The 22,758-nt window shown below is 39.8% G+C and overlaps 1 protein-coding gene across 5 annotated transcripts in view; it reads left to right on the top strand.

The window, feature by feature from the left end:
* NNT (nicotinamide nucleotide transhydrogenase) overlaps positions 1-22,758 on the top strand; it is a 93,200-nt gene that overhangs the window by 3,734 nt on the left and 66,708 nt on the right. For 3 of the 5 annotated variants that reach the window (XM_024740338.1, XM_024740339.1, XM_024740337.1), the window contains exons 2-6: positions 2,818-3,021; positions 8,052-8,281; positions 10,584-10,801; positions 14,461-14,548; positions 19,381-19,469. In XM_024740338.1, coding sequence (XP_024596106.1) covers positions 2,871-3,021; positions 8,052-8,281; positions 10,584-10,801; positions 14,461-14,548; positions 19,381-19,469 — 776 coding nt within the window. In that variant the 5' untranslated portion in view covers positions 2,818-2,870. Of the gene's footprint in view, positions 1-454; positions 612-2,817; positions 3,022-8,051; positions 8,282-10,583; positions 10,802-14,460; positions 14,549-19,380; positions 19,470-22,758 lie in introns of all 5 variants that reach the window. The other 2 variants (XM_024740336.1, XM_024740340.1) reach the window with 2 other exon arrangements.

The raw sequence follows: 22,758 nt of genomic DNA on the forward strand, positions 1-22,758 counted from the left end.
TATTGTCTTCATTACTGTAGCTTTGTAGTATAGTCTGAAGTCAGGGAGTCTGATTCCTCCAGCTCTGTTTTTTTCTCTCAAGACTGCTTTGGCTATTCCAGGTCTTTTGTGCCTCCATACAAATTTTAGGTTTTTTGTTCTAGTTCTGTAAAAAATGCCATTGGTAATTGGATAGGGATTGCATTGAATCTGTAGATTGCTTTGGGTAGTATAGTCATTTTCATAAATCAGTTTTTCACCATTGAGAATGGTGTTTGCTGTGGGTTTGTCATATATGGCCTTTATTATGTTGAGGTAGGTTCCCTCTATGCCCACTTTCTGGAGAGTTTTTATCATAAATGCGTGCTGAATTTTGTCAAAGGCTTTTTCTGTATATATTGAGATGATCATATGTTTTTTACTCTTCAATTTGTTAATATTGTGTATCACATTGATTGATTTGCATATATTGAAGAAGCCTTGCATCCCTGGCTCTTTTGTGGGGTAATGGCGGACGTTGGGAGGGCTCATGCCAAGGAGTACTTCCCAGAACTTCTGTTGCCGGTGTCCTTGTTACCACGGTGAGCCACAGCCACCCCCCGCCTCTGCAGGAGACCCTCCAATACTAGCAGGTAGGTCTGGTTCAGTCTCCCATGGGGCCACTGCTCCTTCCCCTGGGTCCCTATGCACACACTACTTTGTGTGTGCCCTCCAAGAGTGGAGTCTTTGTTACCCGCTGTTCCGTCGAAGTCCTGCAGTCAAATCCCGCTGGCCTTCAAAGTCTGATTCTCTAGGAATTCCTCCTCCCATTGCCGGACCCCCATGTTGGGCAGCCTGACGTGGAGCTCAGAACCTTCACTCCAGTGGGTGGGCTTCTGTGGTGTAAGTGTTCTCCAGTCTGTGGGTCACCCACCCAGCAGTTATGGGATTTGATCTTACTGTGATTGCACCCCTCCTACCATCTCATTGTGGCTTCTCCTTTGTCTTTGGATGTGGGGTATCTTTTTTGGTGAGGTCCCATGTCTTCCTGTCAATGATTGTCCAGGAGCTAGTTGTGATTCTGGTGTTCTCGCAAGAGGGAGTGAGAGCACGTCCTTCTACTCCACCATCTTGGTTCCAAATTCCAAGAATTATATTTTATATATATTTGTATCTCCCTCAGTTCTTGGCATAGATTCAGTGAATGTTTCCAATAGGTGGCTGAATTCTGAACTTATTTGCTCTCCATTCCCAGCCAAGAATAACCGTAGAAGTGACCTGTGAATGAATGAGGAAGGTATTTATTGACTCAGGAATGCTTTAGGACTGCGATGAAATGACATATCTGGAAATGCTGTGAAAATATAAAACCTTCTATTTGAATGCAAAGAATTATTCACATTTTTGATTGCATGCCTGAACACATCTTGCATGCTCCCTCTTCCTTAGCTTTTTTCATAGTATTCTCTCCTTCTCAAATGCCTTTGCCTTCATTTTCTTAGCCTTGTAGGAGGACATGATCTCTTTTGACGCCTGGAACTTTGGATTTGTGTTACTCTGCTTGCCGTGTTATTACTTGTTGACTTTTCTTATCTCCAAGTCTGTGACCTATTCCAGTTTAATTCTACAGATGCTCCTGACGGCTGTGCCTCTGAGACTCAGCCCTCAGTACATGTTTGTTGAATTAAAGGACATCTTAAGAATAAGCCCTACCTGGATCGCGCACTTCTGTTCCCATTGTTGCTTTCTGGTGTTTGTAGGAAGTTGCTTCCGGGAGTTGTGGCAGTAGTTATGACATAAAAAATGAGTTAGACCCTTCTTCCTCTGGAGGCTGGAAGTATGTTTATGGAGTCTGCTGGGTTTGGGTGCTGGACCCCAGGAGGGACCGCATGATGGGGCAGAGCCTAAAGGCATAGTTAGTGGAGTTAGCTGAGGTTGATTGATGGAGTTCCAGGTCCTCTACTTCTTCCCATTTTTGAAGGAAGGAGAGCATTGGGAGTCAGGGGGATGGTGGGAGTGCCTTCTATGTACCCCTGGGGATCTGCCACGGGGGGTGGTGGAGGTAGCCACTGAAGCCTCAGAAACAGCAAAGGTCGATGACACTTCACCTAGCTCAGTTAGAGCTGGCAAAAACTGGCCACTTGTGGGAACCACTGAGAGAATTCCTAGTTCTGCCCACATCTGCAAGCACAAACCTATGTGATAAGGTTAACCATGGAATTTTTCTTTCTTTTTTAACATTGGAGTCATATTCCATGCATGTTTAATTTTCTTGCGATGTACACCTAACAAACATGAATCTACCAGTCACTCAGTCAGTCTGGGTTTGGGGGGTATCTCACAGGATCAATATCCTGACGCACTGAAAAGTAGTGGGTGTTTTCTGTATAGCATGGCGGCTAAACAAGTACTACTGTATTGTACAGCATTTTAGACAATCTAAGGGAAATTCCTGGTAATTTTGACTTTATGCAATTTTTGCTGGACAAGCTGACTTAGGACAGTAACTTTCATGTAAGACGTGACTGGACTTTATAGCATTTTTTAAAAACTTTCCAGCTACATTAAGGATCAATTAGACTTATGTGACCTAGGCTTGGAATTCAATAGTGAGTTTATAACTGCAATCTAAGTGGGAAAACGGATTCCAAGTTTTAAATACCTGAATTAGAAACAAACTTTTGAAGCATCTTCTGTAAGTAAAGGACTTGGCAAATAAATTCATTGTAGATGCCCATATTTAACTGTTATTTTCCAACCTCTTTGAATTAGCTTTTTTTTTGTTTTTAATGTTTTTGATGTACGAAAGGCAAAGTATGTCTTTCTCAGCACAGAAATGTTTCATTTTCTTTCCTTTAGTGATTTACCTTCAAGGAAATTGGGGATTCAGAAAGTTGGGAGCTCCTGTGAACATGGCGAACCTACTGAAAACAGTGGCGACTGGCTGTTCCTGCCCTTTCCTTAGCAATTTGGGGTCCTGTAAGGTTCTACCTAGGAAGAAGGATTTTTTACGAACATTTCATACTCAGCAGGCGCTGTGGTGTAAAGCCCCTGTAAAACCAGGTAAAGTCTCACTTCACGTCATAGGAGCCAATAGATCTCCTGATGACAGATAAAATAAGGCATGCAGTTTTATAGCCCTGTGTTTGACAGTGATCATTTTGAGTAAAAAACGAAATGAGTGCTTTCTTGTATTTTCCATGTATGGAAGTTCCTGACTGTCAGTGCTAACAGAAAAGAAAATATAATAGAAAAAAAAAATGTCAAATCAGTTGAGTTGTACCCAGGAAACTATTGCTCATAGTATCCATTTCTCCTAGCAGCTCTTCCTCTTTCCTGGTCAGTGTTGGGGAATTGTACATATATGGCTCAGCTATGCTCAGGAATTAGGAACTAGGTGTATTAATTGATCTGCATTAATGTTTCTTGATTTAGTAAATGGCAACTTCATCTCAGTTGCTCAGGTCAGAAACCTTGGAGACATTCCAGATCCGCATAGTAGGTATAGGTCAGCTCTACCTTTTATCCAGAATCTCTCCTCTTTTCACCATCACCACTGTTATCATCCTGGTCCAAGCCACTATCATCTGTCACCTGGATTATTGCATTAGTCTTCTAAGTGGTCTCTGCTTTCTACTTCTGTCCCCGACAACAGTCTGTTCTGTACATGACAATGAGAATAATCTTTTTAAAATGAAAGATCATGTCACTCTTCTATTCAAAATTTGCAACTAGCTTCCTAGGTCACACAGAGTAAGAGCTGAAGTCTTCTAGTGGCCTCCAAGGCCTTCCTTGCTAGGACCCCCACTTGCTTGTGTTCTGGGGTGCAAGCCAGAAGGTTCAAAGGGGAACCTTCTAAGCTGAGTCAGATCGCTTTAGGCATCTTGCCCAGAGACCCTCCTAGCACTCTGTCTACACCTCATTGGCCAGAACTCAGACAGGTGGCAATATGTAGCTCTAAGGGAGACTTGGCCATTTAATTTTTTTATTCTACATGGCAACATACTCAAATAAAAATAGCATTCTGTTATTTTTAGGGGAGGAACAGCGTGGTTATTTGAGAGGAACCAGAAGTCTTTGCCAAATAGAATAATTCCCTTTTTGTTTGTAGGACTATTTGTACATTAAGGACGCCTAAACTGCTAGGTTTTTTGAGTTCTTTTTTTTTTTTTGCGGTACGCAGGCCTCTCACTGCTGTGGCCTCTCCTGTTGCGGAGCACAGGCTCTGGACTTGCAGGCTCAGCGGCCATGGCTCACGGGCCCAGCCACTCCGCAGCATGTGGGATCTTCCCAGACCGGGGCACGAACCCGTGTCCCCTGCATTGGCAGGCGGACTCTCAACCACTGCACCACCAGGGAAGCCCCAAGGTTTTTTTGAGTTCTTATGTCTGCCTTTTGTAGACTTCACAGCTCTTTTCTTGTTCTCTCATGACAAGTCACTATTGGCAGGGTACCTGCCTCTGAGAGCCCTCAGCCTTATCTTCAGGTTATTTTAAAGTGATCTGAAAAGCCAGATTATCCAGTGTGATAAAATTGTGTATAAAGTAAAAGCCAATAACTACACTGAGCACATGGGAATTGTCCTTGTGAGTGAAAGCGCGGACTTCAAGATCTCTATATCAACTATGCATGAGACTTTTTTTGTTTGTTTAACTTCTGGTTCTTGACTGTTTCCTAGATAATTATTTTTTACCTCTAAAAGATGAGGGTCCTATTTATTCCTTAATATAACCACACTTTCATTACCACATTGAAAAGCATGAAAAGTAATTTCAGTCAGTATTCATATTTTCTCAATTTTTTCTTTTCTTTTTTTTTTTTTAACAGTTGCTTTGTTCAAATGGTGATCCAAACAGGGTCCCTGTGTTGTATTTGCTTGCTTGTCTCTTAGGTCTCTTTTGGTCTGTATGTTCCTCTCCTCTGTTTTCTTTTTAATTCATTTGTTGAAGAATTTAGTTGTTCTGTAGAATTTCTCACATTCTATCTAGGTTTAGCTTATTGAATTCCCTTGGTATTATTTAACCAGTTTCTCTGTCCCTTGTATTTTCTGTAACATTTAGCTAGAGCTAGAGGCTTGATCAGACCCAGGTTTGCTTTTTTTGGCAAGTGTACTTCATAGATGATGCTGTGTACTATCTGTTGCAGCACATCAAGAAGATTCATCAGTGAGTTTAGATGCTGTCAGTGTGATCCATCTATTGTGAAGTTCTCATCAGTTTTTCACTCAAACGCTGTAGCAGTCATTTGATGATCATTAAGTAAATCCGTGATTTTATCAGGGGCTTTAAAATGGTGATATTCTATCATTTTATCTTCATTTATTAGTTAGAATTTTTCTATTAAAAAATCTTTCCCTGTATTACGTCATCCCTTGGTATCCATGGGGAATTGGTTCCAGGACTTCCCGTGGGTACCAAAATCTGCGGATGCTCAAGTCCCTTATATAAAATGGTGTAGTATGTGCACATAACCTACACACATCCTCCTGTACACTTTAAATCATCTTAGGTTACTCATAATGCCTAATACAATCAAGTTTTACTTTTCAGAACTTTCTGGAATCTTTTTTTAATATTTTTGATCTGTGGTTGGTTGAATCCGTGGATACGGAGGGCCAACTGTATTTAGTCACTCTGAGATTGTACGGGAAGGGTGGGTAGATGTTTGATTATTTTCCATTATTTACTAGTTTTGCTAATCAGCTGGTTTTCTTATGTATACATTTTCTACTTCTTTTGTAATAGATGATCACAAACTTACTGCCTGCATATAACACAAATTTATTATTTTACACTTATGGAGGCCAAAGTCTGAAATGGTTCTCACTTCCAGAGGCTCTAGGGGAGAATCTGTGCCCTTGCCTTTTCCAGCTTCTGGGGACTGCCTGCACTCCTTGGCTCATGGCCTCCGCCTCTGCCTTCCAGTCCAGCAGGATAGCATCTTCAAATTATTCTTTGACTCTGACTCTTCTGCTCCCTTCTTCCACATTTAAGGACCCATGTGATTACATTGGGCCCACCCAAATAATCCAGGATATTCTCCCTGTTTCAAGGTCATCTGATTAACAACCTTAATTCCATCTGCTACCTTAATTTTCCCTTGCCATGTATTGGATTCTGAGGATTAGGACATGGACATATTTGGGAGACCATGATTCTGCCTATCACACCTTACTTTCTCCAGAGTTGACCAATGAAGCTTTTAGAAAATATTTATTTATTTATTTTTTTTTTTGCGGTATGCGGGCCTCTCACTGCTGTGGCCTCTCCCGTTGCGGAGCACAGGCTCCGGACGCGCAGGCTCAGCGGCCATGGCTCACAGGCCCAGCCGTTCCACGGCATGTGGGATCCTCCCGGACTGGGGCACGAACCCGTGTCCCCTGCATTGGCAGGCGGACTCTCAACCACTGTGCCACCAGGGAAGCCCAGAAAATATTTACTTTTTGAGTTTTGAAATATTTATTATTATTCTGAACTCATGGATTTTAACATCTTTAGATGTGTTTTACTACATTGCAATTAATTATCTTTTTGATGCTCAAATTGGCTCATATTTGGCCAGTGGAAGCCCTTTGAGGTTGGATCCTAAATCCTTTTGATACGACTTCATTTGTCTTTGGTAGGACCTAGATAATTTGAGGTTGTCAGATAAGTGAACTCCAGATTAGTTTACGTGATTTAATTTTGCACATTAATTCAAGATATTTGCCAGCTTTCAATTATTTTCCTCCCTCTTCTTTTAAGTAGAGAGCAAGATTCAGCATATGTTTGCCTTTGGCCTACTGTCAATTATTACTGCTTAAACAGTGTGGGATCTAAGACTGTATGTCCAAATGCAGCTATTTTAGGTTGATTTAGTCTCTCTAAGGTCTCAATAAATTACTCTATAGAGATAATTTGATTTATCTTTTTATTATATATATTCAGAGTTTAGATTGCTAGAGTGGGTTTTCTAAACTTTAGTAAAACATATAGAAGCAGGCGCTCTTCATTAAAAAAAAATATCTGTTTGTGTCCATATATTGAGTAAAACAACAGAAGAAACTAGTCTACTTTAGCTAAGTCTGGTCTGAACCATATATAAATAATTTAACTCTGTGTTATACAGGTTCTTTTGTGTCAACACAATCACATCATGTTATATTTTGTGATGAGGGTTTATTTTTATTTTATGGATTCTTGGGAAGTATGGGAGCCCAGGAAACCCTTCATCTACTTCTTGGAAAAGTGGGATGTTATTCTGGATTTCATAGCCATGACTCCTCTGCATGTCCACTACTGATGTTTCTACTGTTGTGGCTGCTGACCTCCCTTTGATTATCTCATGGCTGTGTTTATGAATAGCTGCTGCACCATTCTACTCTCTTTGTCCTTTTCGGTGGTCTTGCATCCAAACTCCCTTTGAGAGAACCTGATTGGGTTGGATAGTCATTGGCCAACATGGAGTGTCCTCAGGCAGAGTTCCTGTATAAGTCATCTCATGGGCTGCTGGTTTTCCTTAGGTCTGGCCTGTAGACTGTTATCTCTGACCCAGCTGCCCACCCCTGGTCTAATCAGTTGTGGTCAAGAATGGAAGGTCTTAAGATACAACACTTGGAAATCTATGACCAATCTATGAAATCTTGGCCAAGTTGTCAAGAAAAGGACTTTGGGTGTGGCAGGCCATCAAAGTGTCTAGTGTAGGATTGTTTTTCAAAATAGTTAATTACTTCTGTCTTCCTTAAAGGTAAAGACCAGGAGACCATAAACCTGAGAGGGTTAGTTAGATGAGTGGGGTTAGCCTGTTGAGTGGCCTTTCAATGTATTTTTCCCTAAGAATAAACTAAGCTAGTTATAGGCCTTGAAGAGAGCCATTTGGTTAAATAAAATATTTAGGATTTTCAGGAGAGTGGATATAAAAATTTCCAGTCATCTTATCAAAAAAAGTCTAAAAATTACGAGTATGAATCAGGAACATCATTTTGAACAGCAACCTCTATGTGCAGCATATTTTGAACAGACTGCCCATTTCTGTTTTCTGAACGGTATTATTAAAACACTGACTTTTGGTGGTGTTATTTACCAAATTTTTTTTTTTTTTTGTCTTTGTTGTAGGAATTCCATATAAGCAACTGACTATTGGGGTCCCCAAAGAGATTTTCCAAAATGAGAAGCGAGTGGCATTGTCTCCTGCTGGCGTCCAGGCCTTGGTCAAGCAGGGTTTTAATATTGTTGTGGAGTCGGGTGCTGGCGAAGCTTCCAAGTTCTCAGATGACCACTACAGAGCAGCGGGTGCCCAGATCCAAGGGGCGAAGGAAGTGCTGGCTTCTGATTTGGTGGTCAAAGTAATTATTCCTTTCCCCCTTCCATTTATGGCATGCTGACTTTTCTAAATCTTCTTGTAGAAAGTTTAAATTACCTCTTCTATGCTTGTAGTTTTCCATACTTTCAAATGATGCTTTTTTTCTCAAAGAAATGGTTGCATGTTGTGAATATTCTTCATGTTCTAGTAGAACTTTTATCAGGCAATGTGACCTATATTTAAGCATGAGAAAAGAAGAAGTGATCTTCCTTTTTACATTTGCTATGTGGAAATGCCCTTCTTACTGCCTAGGGAAAATTTGCAGTGCATGGTTCCTATATGTCCACAATACCCTCAGGTGAGTGTTTAACTGCTTCTAGAATGGAAAGGAGGCATGGAACTCCTCCTGGGACCGAATGTAGAATGATCTTCTGATACCTTGAAGGAATAGTGATTTAACTGGCGTAGGTACTATTTCTAGAGAGGGAGGACTATTCTGGAAAAAGCAATGTTACAAATAAAAAAGCAATTTTACAAATAAAATCTTCAGTAAAAAATCATGTAGAGAAAAGAGAGACTGTATCTGAACGTTAACTGAAATCCTAAGCCTTCTGTAACCAAGGCAAGTAAGGAAGTATGGATTAAATAAGCATGATTATCTGGTTAAAACAAACTGCTTACTTTTTCAGGATAGACCCGCTTTTTTCCTACATTAATTTCTAAGGGGAACTCAGTCGCGTCGTTTTTTTTACATACAGTCCACTGAATAACTTGATAGGGTCTTAAATCATGTTTTTTGCAGAGACACAAAACTTTTCTTCTATAGAAAATTAATAACAATATGATATGGAGATAAATAGTAATTCAGTTTAAGTTTTTAAGTGTTTAGGTATACTGATACTTGGTAATGTAACTTGGTATAATAAAAGAGCTTAGAGGAAATAGAAAAATGAGTATAATCCATTGTAATGTATGTTATAGGGACCAAAACCTTTTGAGATGTCACACAAAAAAGGGTTAGTAGGGCGCACAGAAGTTTTAGAAATGCTCTGTGGTGTTCCTTTTAGGGATTCACAATGTGTATGAGCATGTTAAATGCACTGAGAAATCCTATAATAGAAAAAGTTAAGTAACCTTATACTTGTACTAATAAACTACTTGATCTTAGGGTCTCTTTTCTGAGTCAAGTCTATTAATATCCTGAGGAACTAGAGACCCAAAAAGCATCTTCAGGGAAACGTTCTAGTGGCTTAACTCGCTCAGATGTCAACAGTCTCAGCTGAGCATTTGATAGGGGCCAGGAGAATTAATTCAAAGTTGTCCTCTAATTTTTATTAAATCTATATTATAGATTCTCACTGAGGAAAAATAGACCTTGTCAGAGAGTCTTAATTAAAGTCCAGAACCTAAAATCACATGCATCACCAGATCAACAACTGAAATGGGAATAACAGATAAAGGTGTCTCATAGGTAAATTGAGATGAAATGCTGTGAAATGACAGTATTGACCCAGTGTTTGTGTTTCCTTTTAAAACATAAGTCTCAGAGCTGTTTTTCTTTTTCTGTGCTTACTAGCCTAAAAGCACTATTGCTGCAAATTGGGAGCTAATGAAATCATATACTTTAAGATTGATTTTAAACAGGGATGTGAAACACATTTTAAAACACCTTTTTAAATGGAATTTTTAAAAAGTTGGCTTGAAAAAGTGGACGGTTGAAACTTCCAAGCATATGCAGTGTGTGTTCATTGACTGATACTTAACAGAATATATTGTAGCTTTTTGCTTAAACCCAATTCAGTAAGGCTGCTAGTTTGAGTTGTGTTCATCTATAAATATTCTTCTGGAATTTTAAGGTGACATAAATTGATACATATTACCATGGATATTTTAGTTTATGTTGTTCTTAACTTCTCACCACTCCAAATGTTTGTGCTTGCCAAAATTAACAAGAGTTGAATCTTTGAACACACAACAAAAACTTCCTGCCTGTTTATTCTAATATGTCTTAATTTTACCAGAGTAATAGATTTTGGGAGAACAGGTTTGTTGTAGAACCTACATATTTTTTTACTGCTCTACCTGTCATCATCAAACCTGTCCCAACACTATTTCCAGGTATGTGTGCTCCTTACTCAGGACCAGGTCATAGGTTCAGTGAGATGATAGGTGGCATAGATCGTTGTGTGCTTTATTTTGTTTAGGAATTGAGTCAGAAATTTATTGCTGAGAGATTACTTCTGGAGTGTTATTTCAATCATGGCATATTATTTTAATTGTTTTGTTTACTTAAAAATATTATAGAGGCATTTACATTTTTAACTGGTGATGACTTTTTTTCTTAGGTGCGAGCCCCTATGCTTAACCCAACGTTAGGTGTTCATGAAGCTGACCTTTTAAAAACATCGGGAACACTGATTAGTTTTATTTACCCAACCCAAAATCCAGACTTGCTAAATAAACTTTCCAAAAGGAAAACTACAGTTCTGGCGATGGACCAGGTTCCAAGAGTCACAATTGCTCAGGGATACGATGCGCTAAGCTCCATGGCCAACATCGCTGGGTAGGTTGATTCTTTTCCATTCCAGCTGAACAAAAGCACAAGGGTACTATAGAAACACTCTCACTGTAGCTCTTCTCTCTCACAATGATTTTACTTGTAATGATTGTTGGAGATTGCAGCCTTCTGAGAGTGCACTTAAATTATTTTGAAGACTTGTATTGTTTCACAGTCATCAGTGGGAAATGGCTCTTCACTTTGCATGCTATTGTACACTACTTTTTAATCTTCATGGGGAGAAGGGAAGTAGTATTTCCTTCCACCAAAGGAAATGACTTTTTGTTTTTAATGAAATGCAATATCTTAATATCTGTTTTCATGAAAAACTGTATGGTAAGTAAACCATAGTGTTAGTAATTTCTAATTATCCAAAAACCTTAACATAGTAAACTCATATTTTACTGAAGTCGATAGCAAGGGTAGTTAGTGATAACAATTTAGAACAAATGATTTAAAATTCACATAGATCTAGTACTGTTTTTTAGACTGTTAGTCATAAAGGATGAGAAAGGGAAAGGGTGCAATGTAGAAAGTCTTATTTTTAGTTTACTAATTATAAGGCTTCTGAGTCTATGCTAAGAAAGTACTTCTGACTTCCGAATACATAATGTCCCAAATTTTGTTCTTTGGAATTTATCTGTACTTTAACAGGGATACACTGTATTTCATGTGTGTGTGTATATATGTGTATATTTTTGTATGTATTAGGTTGAAATTACTGTTTTTTTCCTCAGTTTTATTACAGTATGACTGACATAGAACATTGTATAAGTTTAAGGTGTAAACAATGATTTGCTATATATATATATATATATATATATATATATATGTGTATATATATATATATTGAAATTATTACCACAATAAGTTTAGTTAACATAAATCGCTGTTGTCATAGGGTCAGAAATGGTTGGATATTAGCAGTTTCATATGGTTCAATCTAATATATACATATTGGTAGATTTACCATTTTAATGAGCTTTTACATAGGTAAATTTATAAAATATTTAATGAATAGGGAAAATGCGTGCGCTTGAGGCAGTTTCATCTGGTGTCAAAACCCATATTGGTAACTGAGGGCTAACTATGGCCAAGATGGCAGTAAACTTCATTCGCCCACCAGCACTAATTCATTCCCCATTGATTGCCTGGACCACTGTGTATAAAAGAATTCCAAGGCCCAATCAGCTCAGAGGAATGTGGCTCTGAGTAACCCTGCCTGCCACGGGGCAGGGATAGGAATAGCTATGTGAGTACAGTGTATTGCTGACTCTGCCTGGAGAGTGGGAAAAATCTGGAAGTCAGATGATGCTTATGAAATCAGCTCGTCTAAGAAGCCTGTTGAATTAGATTTTAACCATGAAAACTATTAGTAGTGACAACTTGCTAATACGAATGAGGCACCGACAAATGAAAATGTTTAAAAAATAAAACGGCGCATGAAAAAAGACTAACCTGAATAGACTCTTAAAGCTAACACATGAACTGAAAGTTTTCTTAGGTTTCATATCTTAGATGTAGCATATCAAATGTGCCACAGATTCCACTTTGGGTTTCAACTTGTTCACATTTGATATAAATGAGATGCAGTAAACAAAAAGGACAAGTTAACAACACATTTTGTTGTCCTTATGTAATATGGCAAATGGTTGGTTTGAAGATATATCTTGTGATGTGAATTAATACTAAGGGACAAAATAAACTTTTGTCATATTTCTTTAGTTTCTGGAAGAGTTATGCAATATGGGACTTAAAATTTTATATAGGAAATGTACAACGTAAAGTTTTAAGGGTGCTGTTGATTTTTGTCATGTGAAATGCACATGTGTGAAAGCTTATCCCCACCAGTAGCTCTAGATCAGTGGTTTTCTGCTGCAGAATCTTTTGAGCGTATGAAGCAGTATAAACAAATCCAATAAGAACAGAGTTGTCTTCATTGAATCGAGGGATGGAAGGGTGTCTAGAAACATTCTCTCTCTGTTCTCCATCCCAGCCACAATGGCCCCAGAGTTGGCTGAAATTTGAACTTTTGGGGATCCAGGGACACAGTTTAAAGAATCGCTGTCTTACGTCCTGAGCTGGTATATGCAAAAGGCATAGTTTGAGATGAATCACCTAGTATACTTACCCATACAATGTGTGATAAATCATTATCTAACTCACACACGCAGCTGTATTACCGTGAAGACACCCTCCTTCTAGTTCCCTGATGTTCATTCTGAGCCTTTTTGCCTTCATCAAAAACAGGCCCACTTTTATCACCTTTTCCCACTATCAACGTTTTCTTATACATTTCCTGTGTAATCAGTCTCGTTTTTGTTTTTTTCCAGTATAACAACTGAATCTTTTAAAACGTTAATTCCAAAATTAATTCCTTATAGTGGCCTTTGAATCTTTATCATGTTTGCTCTCTGAATATTTCTATCACTTGGATTCAAAACTAACAAATAATGTAATCATTAAAATATTTTTCTGCTCTAATATGATTTAACTTAAAGTAATAGTGGTAACTGTTCCATGCTTTTGCATTAATTATTATATCAAGTATTATTTTACAAAAATATGACCAGGGAAAGGGTTTTTTTGTCAACTAGCAGGTGGATCTTATCATTATAATATTTGCATTATGATATTAATCTTTGTATCATAATGTTAAGGTAGACTGTGTGTTACTGAGAGTGCAAAAGTGCCTTTTAAGTATAAAATAATAGAATGAAATTAATGTAATAGGAAATGAAATTAGTGTAATAAAAATATCCTATTAAAGAAAAGGTGGTATAAATTACTAGTTTTTGATACATAGAGCATTTCTTTAGCTAAAAACGTATTTACCAAGCACTTACTGTAACAGGTTTTATGATAAGGGCTTTACCTGCATTATCTCATTTAGTCCTCACAACACTAAGAGACTCTTTTTGTTCCCATTTTAGAGATGAGAAAACCAAGGATTAGAGAACTAAAGAAATTTGCCCAAGGTCACAAAGCTAGTTAGTGATAGAACTTGGACTTGAACTGAGGTCACTCTATCTCAAAATCCCATGGTTTCAATCATTAGAGATCAAGGGAAGTGTTTTTTGTTGTGAGGTTGGAATTTTATTATGTACAAGCATATAGCCAATCCATTTTTTTTAATTTGAAAGATTTTTTTCCTCTATTATATAAAGATTACACAGTCAACAAGGAAAATTTGAACGATAAAGTAAAACAGAAAGTTTGAAGTATCTGTAGTCCCAGCTGCCAAAGAAAACCATTGTTAGCATTTTCTTGTCTTCCCTTCATTTTTTTTTTATCCCAACTGAGCTTCTGTAGTGCTCATTACAAAGAGGTCAGAGAGCGTCACGGGTAAGAGTGTGCCTCTGTAGGCAACATGCCAGGGTCAGACGTCTGGCTCTGCCATTTACTAGCTGAGAGACCTCAGTCAAGTCTCTTCACCTCTGTGTGTCTGTTTCCTCACCTATAAAATGAAGATAATAGTTATACTTATCCATAGAATTGTTGCGAAGATTAGGAGTAAGCATATATACAGCACTTAGAACAGTTTTTGACAGATAGTAGTCACTATAAAAATGTTAACTATTATTCTTTAATAATTTCTCCTATATAAACTTAAGTTCTTTAATTTTATAGAATTATTTATCCATTTATTTTTCTATTTTCTTAAGCTACAAGGCTGTTGTACTAGCAGCAAATCATTTTGGACGTTTTTTTACTGGTCAGATCACAGCTGCTGGAAAAGTTCCTCCAGCTAAGGTAGGTAAAACTTTAATGTTTCTTCATACTATGAATTAGGCAAGGGTATTGTAGTTTTTTTTTTTTTTGCGGTACGCGGGCCTCTCACTGTTGTGGCCTCTCCCGTTGCGGAGCACAGGCTCCAGACACACAGGCTCAGCAGCCATGGCTCACGGGCCCAGCCGCTCCGCGGCATGTGGGATCTTCCCGGACCGGGGCACGAACCCTTGTCCCCTGCGTTGGCAGGCGGACTCTCAACCACTGCACCACCAGGGAAGCCCGGTATTGTAGTTTTTAAATAGTTATTTAAAAATTTTTTGTTTGCAAATTATGGTGTTCATGTCATATACAAATATATGGCAGAGCCTCAAAGCTACTTAAGGTTACTTGAAAACAATGAATTTTGACATTTCTGGAAGTTCAATTTTTTTTTCCTGTTTTTCACTTTCTAACTTGAATTCTTAAAGGGATTTTGGATGACTTGTTTATTAGTAATTGTTTAAAAAGCCTCGTGATACATTCAGCAAATTCTCAACTTCCCAATGATTGTGACACATTGGCTCAGGAAAGACTTGGTTTTCTCACTTTTTGCCAAATTTTGGGTCAAGAGGACAGGAAATAGTAGGTGGTATAATCAGGGTGTTTGGCAGGGGGAAAGGGTGCAGTTTCTTTAATCTATATTGAGAGCAGAGAAGAGCAGTTGATGAGAGGTGGTGGTGGCTAGGTGAAAGAATTGATTATGCTGTGAGCCTTCGAGGCCACGGACCCTAAATAATAGTGTAAGCCTTTCAGCAAAGTATAGGAAACAGGACCTTAAATGTTGTCATCTATCTGCAGAGTATACTCTGTAGGGTACAGGTTTACTTGGTGCTTCCTACTCTTAATTACTTTGTTATATCAACCCAGAGCTCTCACACAAAATAAATCTCCTAGAAAAAATGAAAAAAAGATAATAGCAGCTTTGAGAAATCTAGTTATACATGGCTTTAAAAACAGACCAGGTGAAGATGGTGGCACGCGGTTCAAGTGGAGGCCAGAAAACTTAACAAGAGAGTATGAGCAAACAGCAAGAGGTGTGATACGTAAAGTGATTACATCTGACTTCTTTCTCAGGCTCGTAAGAAAAGGTCTGACCCTCATGGTGGCCAGAAGTTGGCTGCTGTTCTTAGACTGGCTGAATGCTTTGATGCACAAATCCACTGCTCAGTTTTGGTTAGAATCTGTCTGGAAGGTGAGAGGAAAGCTGTTAATATAAGGGATTAAGAAGTGAAACAGAAGACAAGAGGTGTAAAGGAAGGAGAATCAGTCAGCCTTTAAAAGGTGGAAAAGTGACTCTCCTTACTGAAAATTTAAATTGCAGCTTAAGGGATTTTAGTTACTTGTCAGAAACACTTTCCTGATATTGAAGAATTGGACAATAGATGGACTTATCAAGGTAGATTGCTTAGGGACTTCCCTGGCAGTCCAATGGTTAAGACTCTGTGCTTCCACTGCAGGGGGCGTGGGTTGATCCCTGGTTGGGGAACTAAGATCCCGCATGCTGTGCAACACAGCCAAAAAAAAGTAGCTTGCATAATATTTTATTTGGGTTTCCTTTAAACATGGAGTGTTCTTACATGTCTAGAATGAGCTAAAATCAATCGGTTGATGGCTTTTGATGTGCCAGGCACTGTTCTAGTAGCTGGGGATATGGCATGAACAAGGCAAAAAAATCCCTGCCACAGAAATTTACACATAGTAGGGACCACAGCGAAGAGATAAATAAACCATCAAACACATATGGGATATCATTTTAGATATAAAAGAAAGGAACAGCATGATATGGTGGTGAGTCATAGGAGCAAGCTACTGTAGTTAGGGTGATGGGGAAGGCGCCTCTGACATTTGATTGGGACCTAAAGGACGGGAAGAAAGAAAGCGGGGTTCAGGATTCTAGGCCAAGGGAATAGCACACATAAAGGTGCCGTGATGGGAAAGAATTCAGTGCTTCTAGGAGAGTAAAGAAGGCCATTGGTCTTCGAGTGTGGTGAGCAAGGTGGAGAGTGATCTGAGATGATGTTGGAAAGGTAGGCCAGGGCTGGATGATGTGGAGCCTTTCTTATAGGTCATGTTACAGAGTTCAGATCCTCTTTTTTAAAAAAAATTATTTATTTATTTGTTTATTTATTTATTTGTTTATTTATTTATTTATTTATGGCTGTGTTGGGTCTTCATTGCTGTGCGCGGGCTTTTCTCTATTGTGGCAAGCGGGGGCTACTCTTCATTGCGGTGCGCAGGCTTCTCATTGTGGTGGCTTCTCCTGTTGCAGAGCACTGGCTCTAGGCGCGTGGGCTTCAGTAGTTGTGGCACATGAGCTCCGTAGTTGTGGCTCGCAGGCTCTAAAGCGCAGGCTCAGTAGTTGTGGCGCACGGGCTTAGTTGCCCTGCGGCACATAGGATCTTCCCAGACCAGGGCTCGAACCTGTGTCCCCTGCACTGGCAGGCAGACTCTTAACCACTGGGCCACCAGGAAAGTCCCAGATCCTCTTGCAGATGAGGGAATGTCTGATTTAGGACTGTTTAGGAAAAACTCCACTTTTGCTCCTGTGTCTCTCCTTAACTTTCATATAGAACACTTCACTTCTGATACTTCCAGTCACCAAATGTGTGGGGATCTTCCCCACACCAAGTAATTCTGTGACACCAGCTGGGTGCCCTACAATTTCACTTAATTCTGAAACTATCTGTGTGGAGATAGCATCAGATCTCACAGGTTAAGGACTCAGGCCCACAGGACTGTCCCCACCCCCCTTCAGATGCCAGTCACAAGTCTAGGTTGTCACCTGTGCTTCTGACAGGTTGGCCGTAAGTCAGAAGTTCCCACAACCCACCTTGGGTTCAGTTAATTTGCTAGAGGTGCTCACAGAACTCAGGAAAACAATTTACTTCCTATTTACCAGTTTATCATGAAGGACTATGATAAAGGATGCAGATGAACATCCTGTTGAGAGAGATGACTAGGGAAAGGTACGTGGGATGGGGTGTGGGGCTTCCGTGCCCTCTTTGGACACCATTCCTGGAAGCTTCTGGAACCTCCTGGAACCCTGTACTTTTGTGATTTTTTATGGCGCTTCATAACGTAGGCATGATGGATCATTAACTCCATTTCCAGCCCCTCTTCCCTTTTTGAAGAATGGATTCTGTGTCTTAAATCATGGGGTCTTCTGTTATTTCTTTTCTTTTTTTTTTTTTTTGCGGTACGCGGGCCTCTCCCTGTTGTGGCTTCTCCCGTTGCGGAGCACAGACTCTGGACGCGCAGGCTCAGCGGCCATGGCTCATGGGCCCAGCTGCTCCGCGGCATGTGGGATCTTCCCGGACCGGGGCACGAACCCGTGTCCCCTGCATCAGCAGGCAGACTCTCAACCACTGCGCCACCAGGGAAGCCCCATTTTCTTTCTTTTTTTTTTTTGCTGTTATTTCTTGATTCAGGATAACTTGGCCCAGTCCTATGACTTTTACTTATTTTCATTTCATTTTTTTTTTTTTAGTGGTGGTGGGGCTTCAGTGTGTGGAGTGGGGATTGGTGCCTTGGAGCCCAGCAGCGTCTTGTTCCCTCTGGTCCCTCTTTGTCCCCCTTTCTTGTAGACCCCCCAGAGAAAGCATTTACATTAAGATCAATTCACATAATCTCTGAGACACTGCCCAGGGGTCACCAGAGCACAGTTCCACTAGCCTAGTCTTCTTAAAGAGGCAGAAGAAGTGGGCGTGATGGGTGGGTGGGAATTTATAAACTTCTCAGTTTCTGTGGGTGGCCTTTTTTTTTTTTTTTGACTGCGAAGTATAATAGGTCTTTTCTCTGGAAGGCCCATTCCAGATGACATTGTTCTTAGTTCGTTTCTTAGAAGGCGGAGAGACTCTTGTTTCTGAGGAATTCTGTGATTTTCTTGGCTCTGATCCTTCCTTGGTTAGGGAGATTAGTTACATTGCTTCAGATTTCAGGTGCAGTTCATTGAAAGTGGATCAAAATTAGGTGGTTGGTCACCTGCTGTTCCTTTAGAAGCTCAAAATAGGTGTTTCACCAAAGTTGTACCCGTCTTTGAAACTTATTTTGATATTTTGTGAACATAGAAAACCTTAAAATTTGAGAGGGGAGAGGGAGCTAGAATACTATAATATATAGTATTAGTAGAAGTAACTTTGATAGTGTGGGAAAGAACCTGTCAGTCTTTAACATACGTAACACTGATGGTGCTGTATGTAGCTTTTACACTGAGATGCTGAGTGTCACACTAGTTTTAGTGAAGTTTTTGGCCTTTGCCATCAGCTTTAAAAAACTTTTTAAAACAGTGGTGGTCCGGGGGAATTCCCTGGTGGTCCAGTGGTTAAGAATCCGCCTTCCAAAAAAAAAAGAATCCACCTTCCAACGCAAGGGACTTGGGGGTTCGATCCCTGGTTGGGGAACTAAGATCCCACATGCCGCGGGGCAGCCAAGACCCCGCGCGGCAACTACTGAGCCGGCAAGCCACATCTAGAGAACCCGTGTGCTGCAAATACGGAGCCTGCCCACCACAACTAGAGAGAAGCCCCTGCGCTGCAACAAAGAGCCTGTGAGCTGCAACAAAAGGTTCCACATGCCGCAAGGAAGATCCCGTGTGCTGCAACTAAGAAAGAAAAAACCCGAAAAACAGTGGTGGTCCAGGTACAGAGTAGCCTATCCACACAGTACATTTATTCAGGGCTGATCACCAGCACCACCTGTTGTATTACTGCGTGCTGACTGTGTACCCGGCCCTGAGAGTTACTAGTGGATGATTTTACATAATCAGTTGATCATGAACTTTATTTAAAACATATGGGTTCTGCCTTCTTTCCTAGATTCTGATAGTCGGTGGTGGTGTGGCAGGGCTGGCCTCTGCAGGTGCAGCAAAGTCGATGGGTGCGATTGTTCGGGGATTTGACACAAGGTGAGGGCTTTACTAGTGATTGCTGTGAAGGTAAAAACGTTTTGTTTTAGGTGGATGTTATGCTTTCCTTTTGCAAATTGAAGTAGCACGCTGAAACTGCTCTGTAAGCTCTTTTCATTTAAAAATGTATCCATTTGTTCAAAGTTAACTCAAAGTGAAAATGTATTACTCAGTGGAAAAAAAAATTTAAGGACTCAGGCCCAGTACAGCAGAAATAATTTTTAAAAGTTGCAAATGAACCGCTCACACTCAGTCTTGTATTTTCATGTAGATTAGCAATGGGACCAGAGTTCTCTGCATCCTGACTTTCTAACATGTTGCTCTACTGTGTTTTATTTCTGCTCAGAATGTGTTTAGTTACTAGGTAGGGCATGAACAAAGATGTTTGTGAGTGTGAAGAAGGGGAGTAGTATGGGAGACATCTTGGAGAGCAGACTGGGGTGGCGGGGTGAGGGATGTGCTGGGCATCCAACAGACGGAAGCAGATAAAGCTGCTTGGGCAGCAGTAGAGCCGCCAGGTGAAAGTACTTGATTATGTTCATTGCATATTTCTTTAAAGCAGACGTATCATCATTTTCCTGGAATTTCTTTAAAGAGAAGTTCAATTAAAATTGTTCTTCATTTCAGAAGATACCAGCTTTTATTACGTGCTTATTGAGTATTGTTATCATTTATGTGTTCTAATACTTTTTTAAGGTTGAAACATGTAGTTAGTTATTATCAGTTGAAGTCAGCAGAGGAAAAATACCATTGCTAATCTTGAATATAGAATAATGAAAAAGAAATGCAACCATTCAAAGTTAAAAAGAATATGACATTTCAGAGTAAAGACTGTTCCAATAGAATATGGCTTACAGGGCTTACCGGGAGTTTAGAGGGGTGATGTGCTGATAAAATGCTGTCTTGCTGAAATGAGAAAAGGCATTTCTGAAGTAACCAGGACACAAGCCAGGGATAGCCACAGTTAAGCATGTCATTAGTCCTAGCTTTTAATTTTTAATGTTTGCAGATGTGAAGTTATTGAAGACCCCCCAAATCTGGCAAAAGTAGGTTGTTCAAGTTTTCATTGTAGTGGAGAATACTATTAAAGTGGAAGTGTATATATTTGACTTGGAGATGATGTGAAACTCAGTGTTGAGTTAACTACTGAGAATTTATAAAAGTTATGTTGATGTCTTTGGTTTAGATTATGTAGAGAGTAGACAGCTAGAATATAGCTGTTGCTTAACTTCAATTTTATTTACAGTTTATTAAGATAAGTATACAGTGAAGAAAGATGTGGCTGATCGGATGTAATGCTTTTCTTATAATTATAGCTCATTAGTTAATCTAATCACTATCTTGAGACTGGGGGTTAGTATCATGTTATAAATATGAAATCTAAATATATTGGAAAACACACTTGATTATAAATTCTTGTTGAAAAACTGAATGGTGTTATTTTCAGTTAAACATCCTAAAAACTTAAGGACAACTCATTGCCTAGCGATATTATATGGGTGTGATTTTCTAAATTCTTTCAGACAATAACTAGGAAATTCCACTCACTGCCTATTGTCTCTATTACAAAGTTTATAAAGTCTTTACTTTCCTTGTTTGGTGTGTATTCCAAAAAGCTTTATTTGCAAAAGCAATTGGCCGGTCAAGAGCTTTAGTTTTCAGATACCTGTACTAAATGCTTACTCTCTTCCAGGCATTGTGCTCTATGCTTTATTTTATTTGTTCTTTATTGTAAGTATATGAAATAGGAATAAATAACCCTATTTTACATAATGTTAAAAGAAATATAAATCAGTTTAATAACTTATCCAGTTTACTTTCTTTCTGATTGTAAAAATGCTTATTCTCCCAATTCAGAAAAATATAAAAAAGTACAAAAAGTGAAAATAAAATACCCTACAACCCTGCTAGAGATAACTATTAACATTCTACTATATATGTTCCCTTTTCTACACATTAATTAAAAATGTAATTTTACTAATAGTACTACTTAACTTACTTTTTTACTTTTTTTTAACTTAGCAGTAGGTCATGAAGCTCTTTACTTATCTGCAAATATATTTAATGGCTGCACAAGATTCATGGTATAGAAATACAGTGACTTGGGGCTTCCCTGGTGGCGCAGTGGTTAAGAGTCCGCCTGCCAGTGCAGGGAACACGGGTTTGATCCGTGTCCAGGAAGATCCTACATGCTGCGGAGCAACTAAGCCCATGAGCCACAACTACTGAGCCTGCGCTCTAGAGCCCGCGAGCCACAACTACTGAGCCCATGTGCCACAACTACTGAAGCCAGCACGCTCTAGGGCCCGCATGCTGCAACTAGTGAGCCTGCGTGCTGCAACTACTGAAGCCCGCACGCCTAGAGCCCGTGCTCCATAACAAGAGAAGCCACTGCAATGAGAAGCCCGCGCACTGCAATGAAGAGTAGCCCCCGCTCTCCACAACTAGAGAAACCCCGCATGCAGCAATGAAGACCCAACGCAGCCAAAAATAAATAAATAAAATAGTAGGCATTTCTAAAAGTTTTTAAACCTGTATCCCTTTGAGTAACACCAACTCAGATTGGCCTAAACTATAAGAAAATGTGTTATCTCTCTGAAGTGAAAATCCATGGAAAGGACTCCCTTTTGACACTAGAGGCAGCCGCTGGTCGGTGCCATCCAGGACCAGGTTCCTTCTGTCTCTCCTCTCTGCTGTCCTCAGCTCTGGCTGATCCCCCCTGTGGTCACAAGTTGACCTCCGCAGGCAATCTGGGATACAAGCTTCCTTGTTCAAGTCAGCAGAAACGGAGAGAAGCTCTTGTTCATCCATGCCTTACCTTTTCTGCCCTGCCTTCATTATCCCACCTCTGTGTCTGCTCCCCGACCATGACAGTTGCCAGGGGACTGATGGGCTCAGTCCACTGTTTCCCAAACTTCCGTTAAGGCAAGAATTACCTACAGCTCTTGCTAAAAATAGAGCTCCTGGCCCCTCTGCTGGAGATTGTAATTCAGTGGGTCTCGGAATGGGCCTGGGAATTTGAATTTTTAACAAGTGCCTGGAGCGATTGTGGTCGTTAGGGAGGTTTGGGATTCACTGTAGTGGGATGGATGTTGGTGAGTTAAACACTGTCCGCCACAGAGCTGAGAGCTTTGTTGGCTCTGGTTTCCCAACTAGTACACAGAACTTGGCTAGCATTTATTTATTTATTTTTAAACTGAATGTATTTTTACATAAGTTAAATGTGTCGGCTCTTCACATTTTGCCATTTATGCCATTTATAGATCGCTTTTCTCAAACACAATTTAAT

Source organism: Neophocaena asiaeorientalis, unplaced genomic scaffold (assembly GCF_003031525.2).
Source record: "Neophocaena asiaeorientalis asiaeorientalis breed wild unplaced genomic scaffold, Neophocaena_asiaeorientalis_V1.1 scaffold57, whole genome shotgun sequence".
Lineage (NCBI taxonomy): Eukaryota > Metazoa > Chordata > Mammalia > Artiodactyla > Phocoenidae > Neophocaena > Neophocaena asiaeorientalis.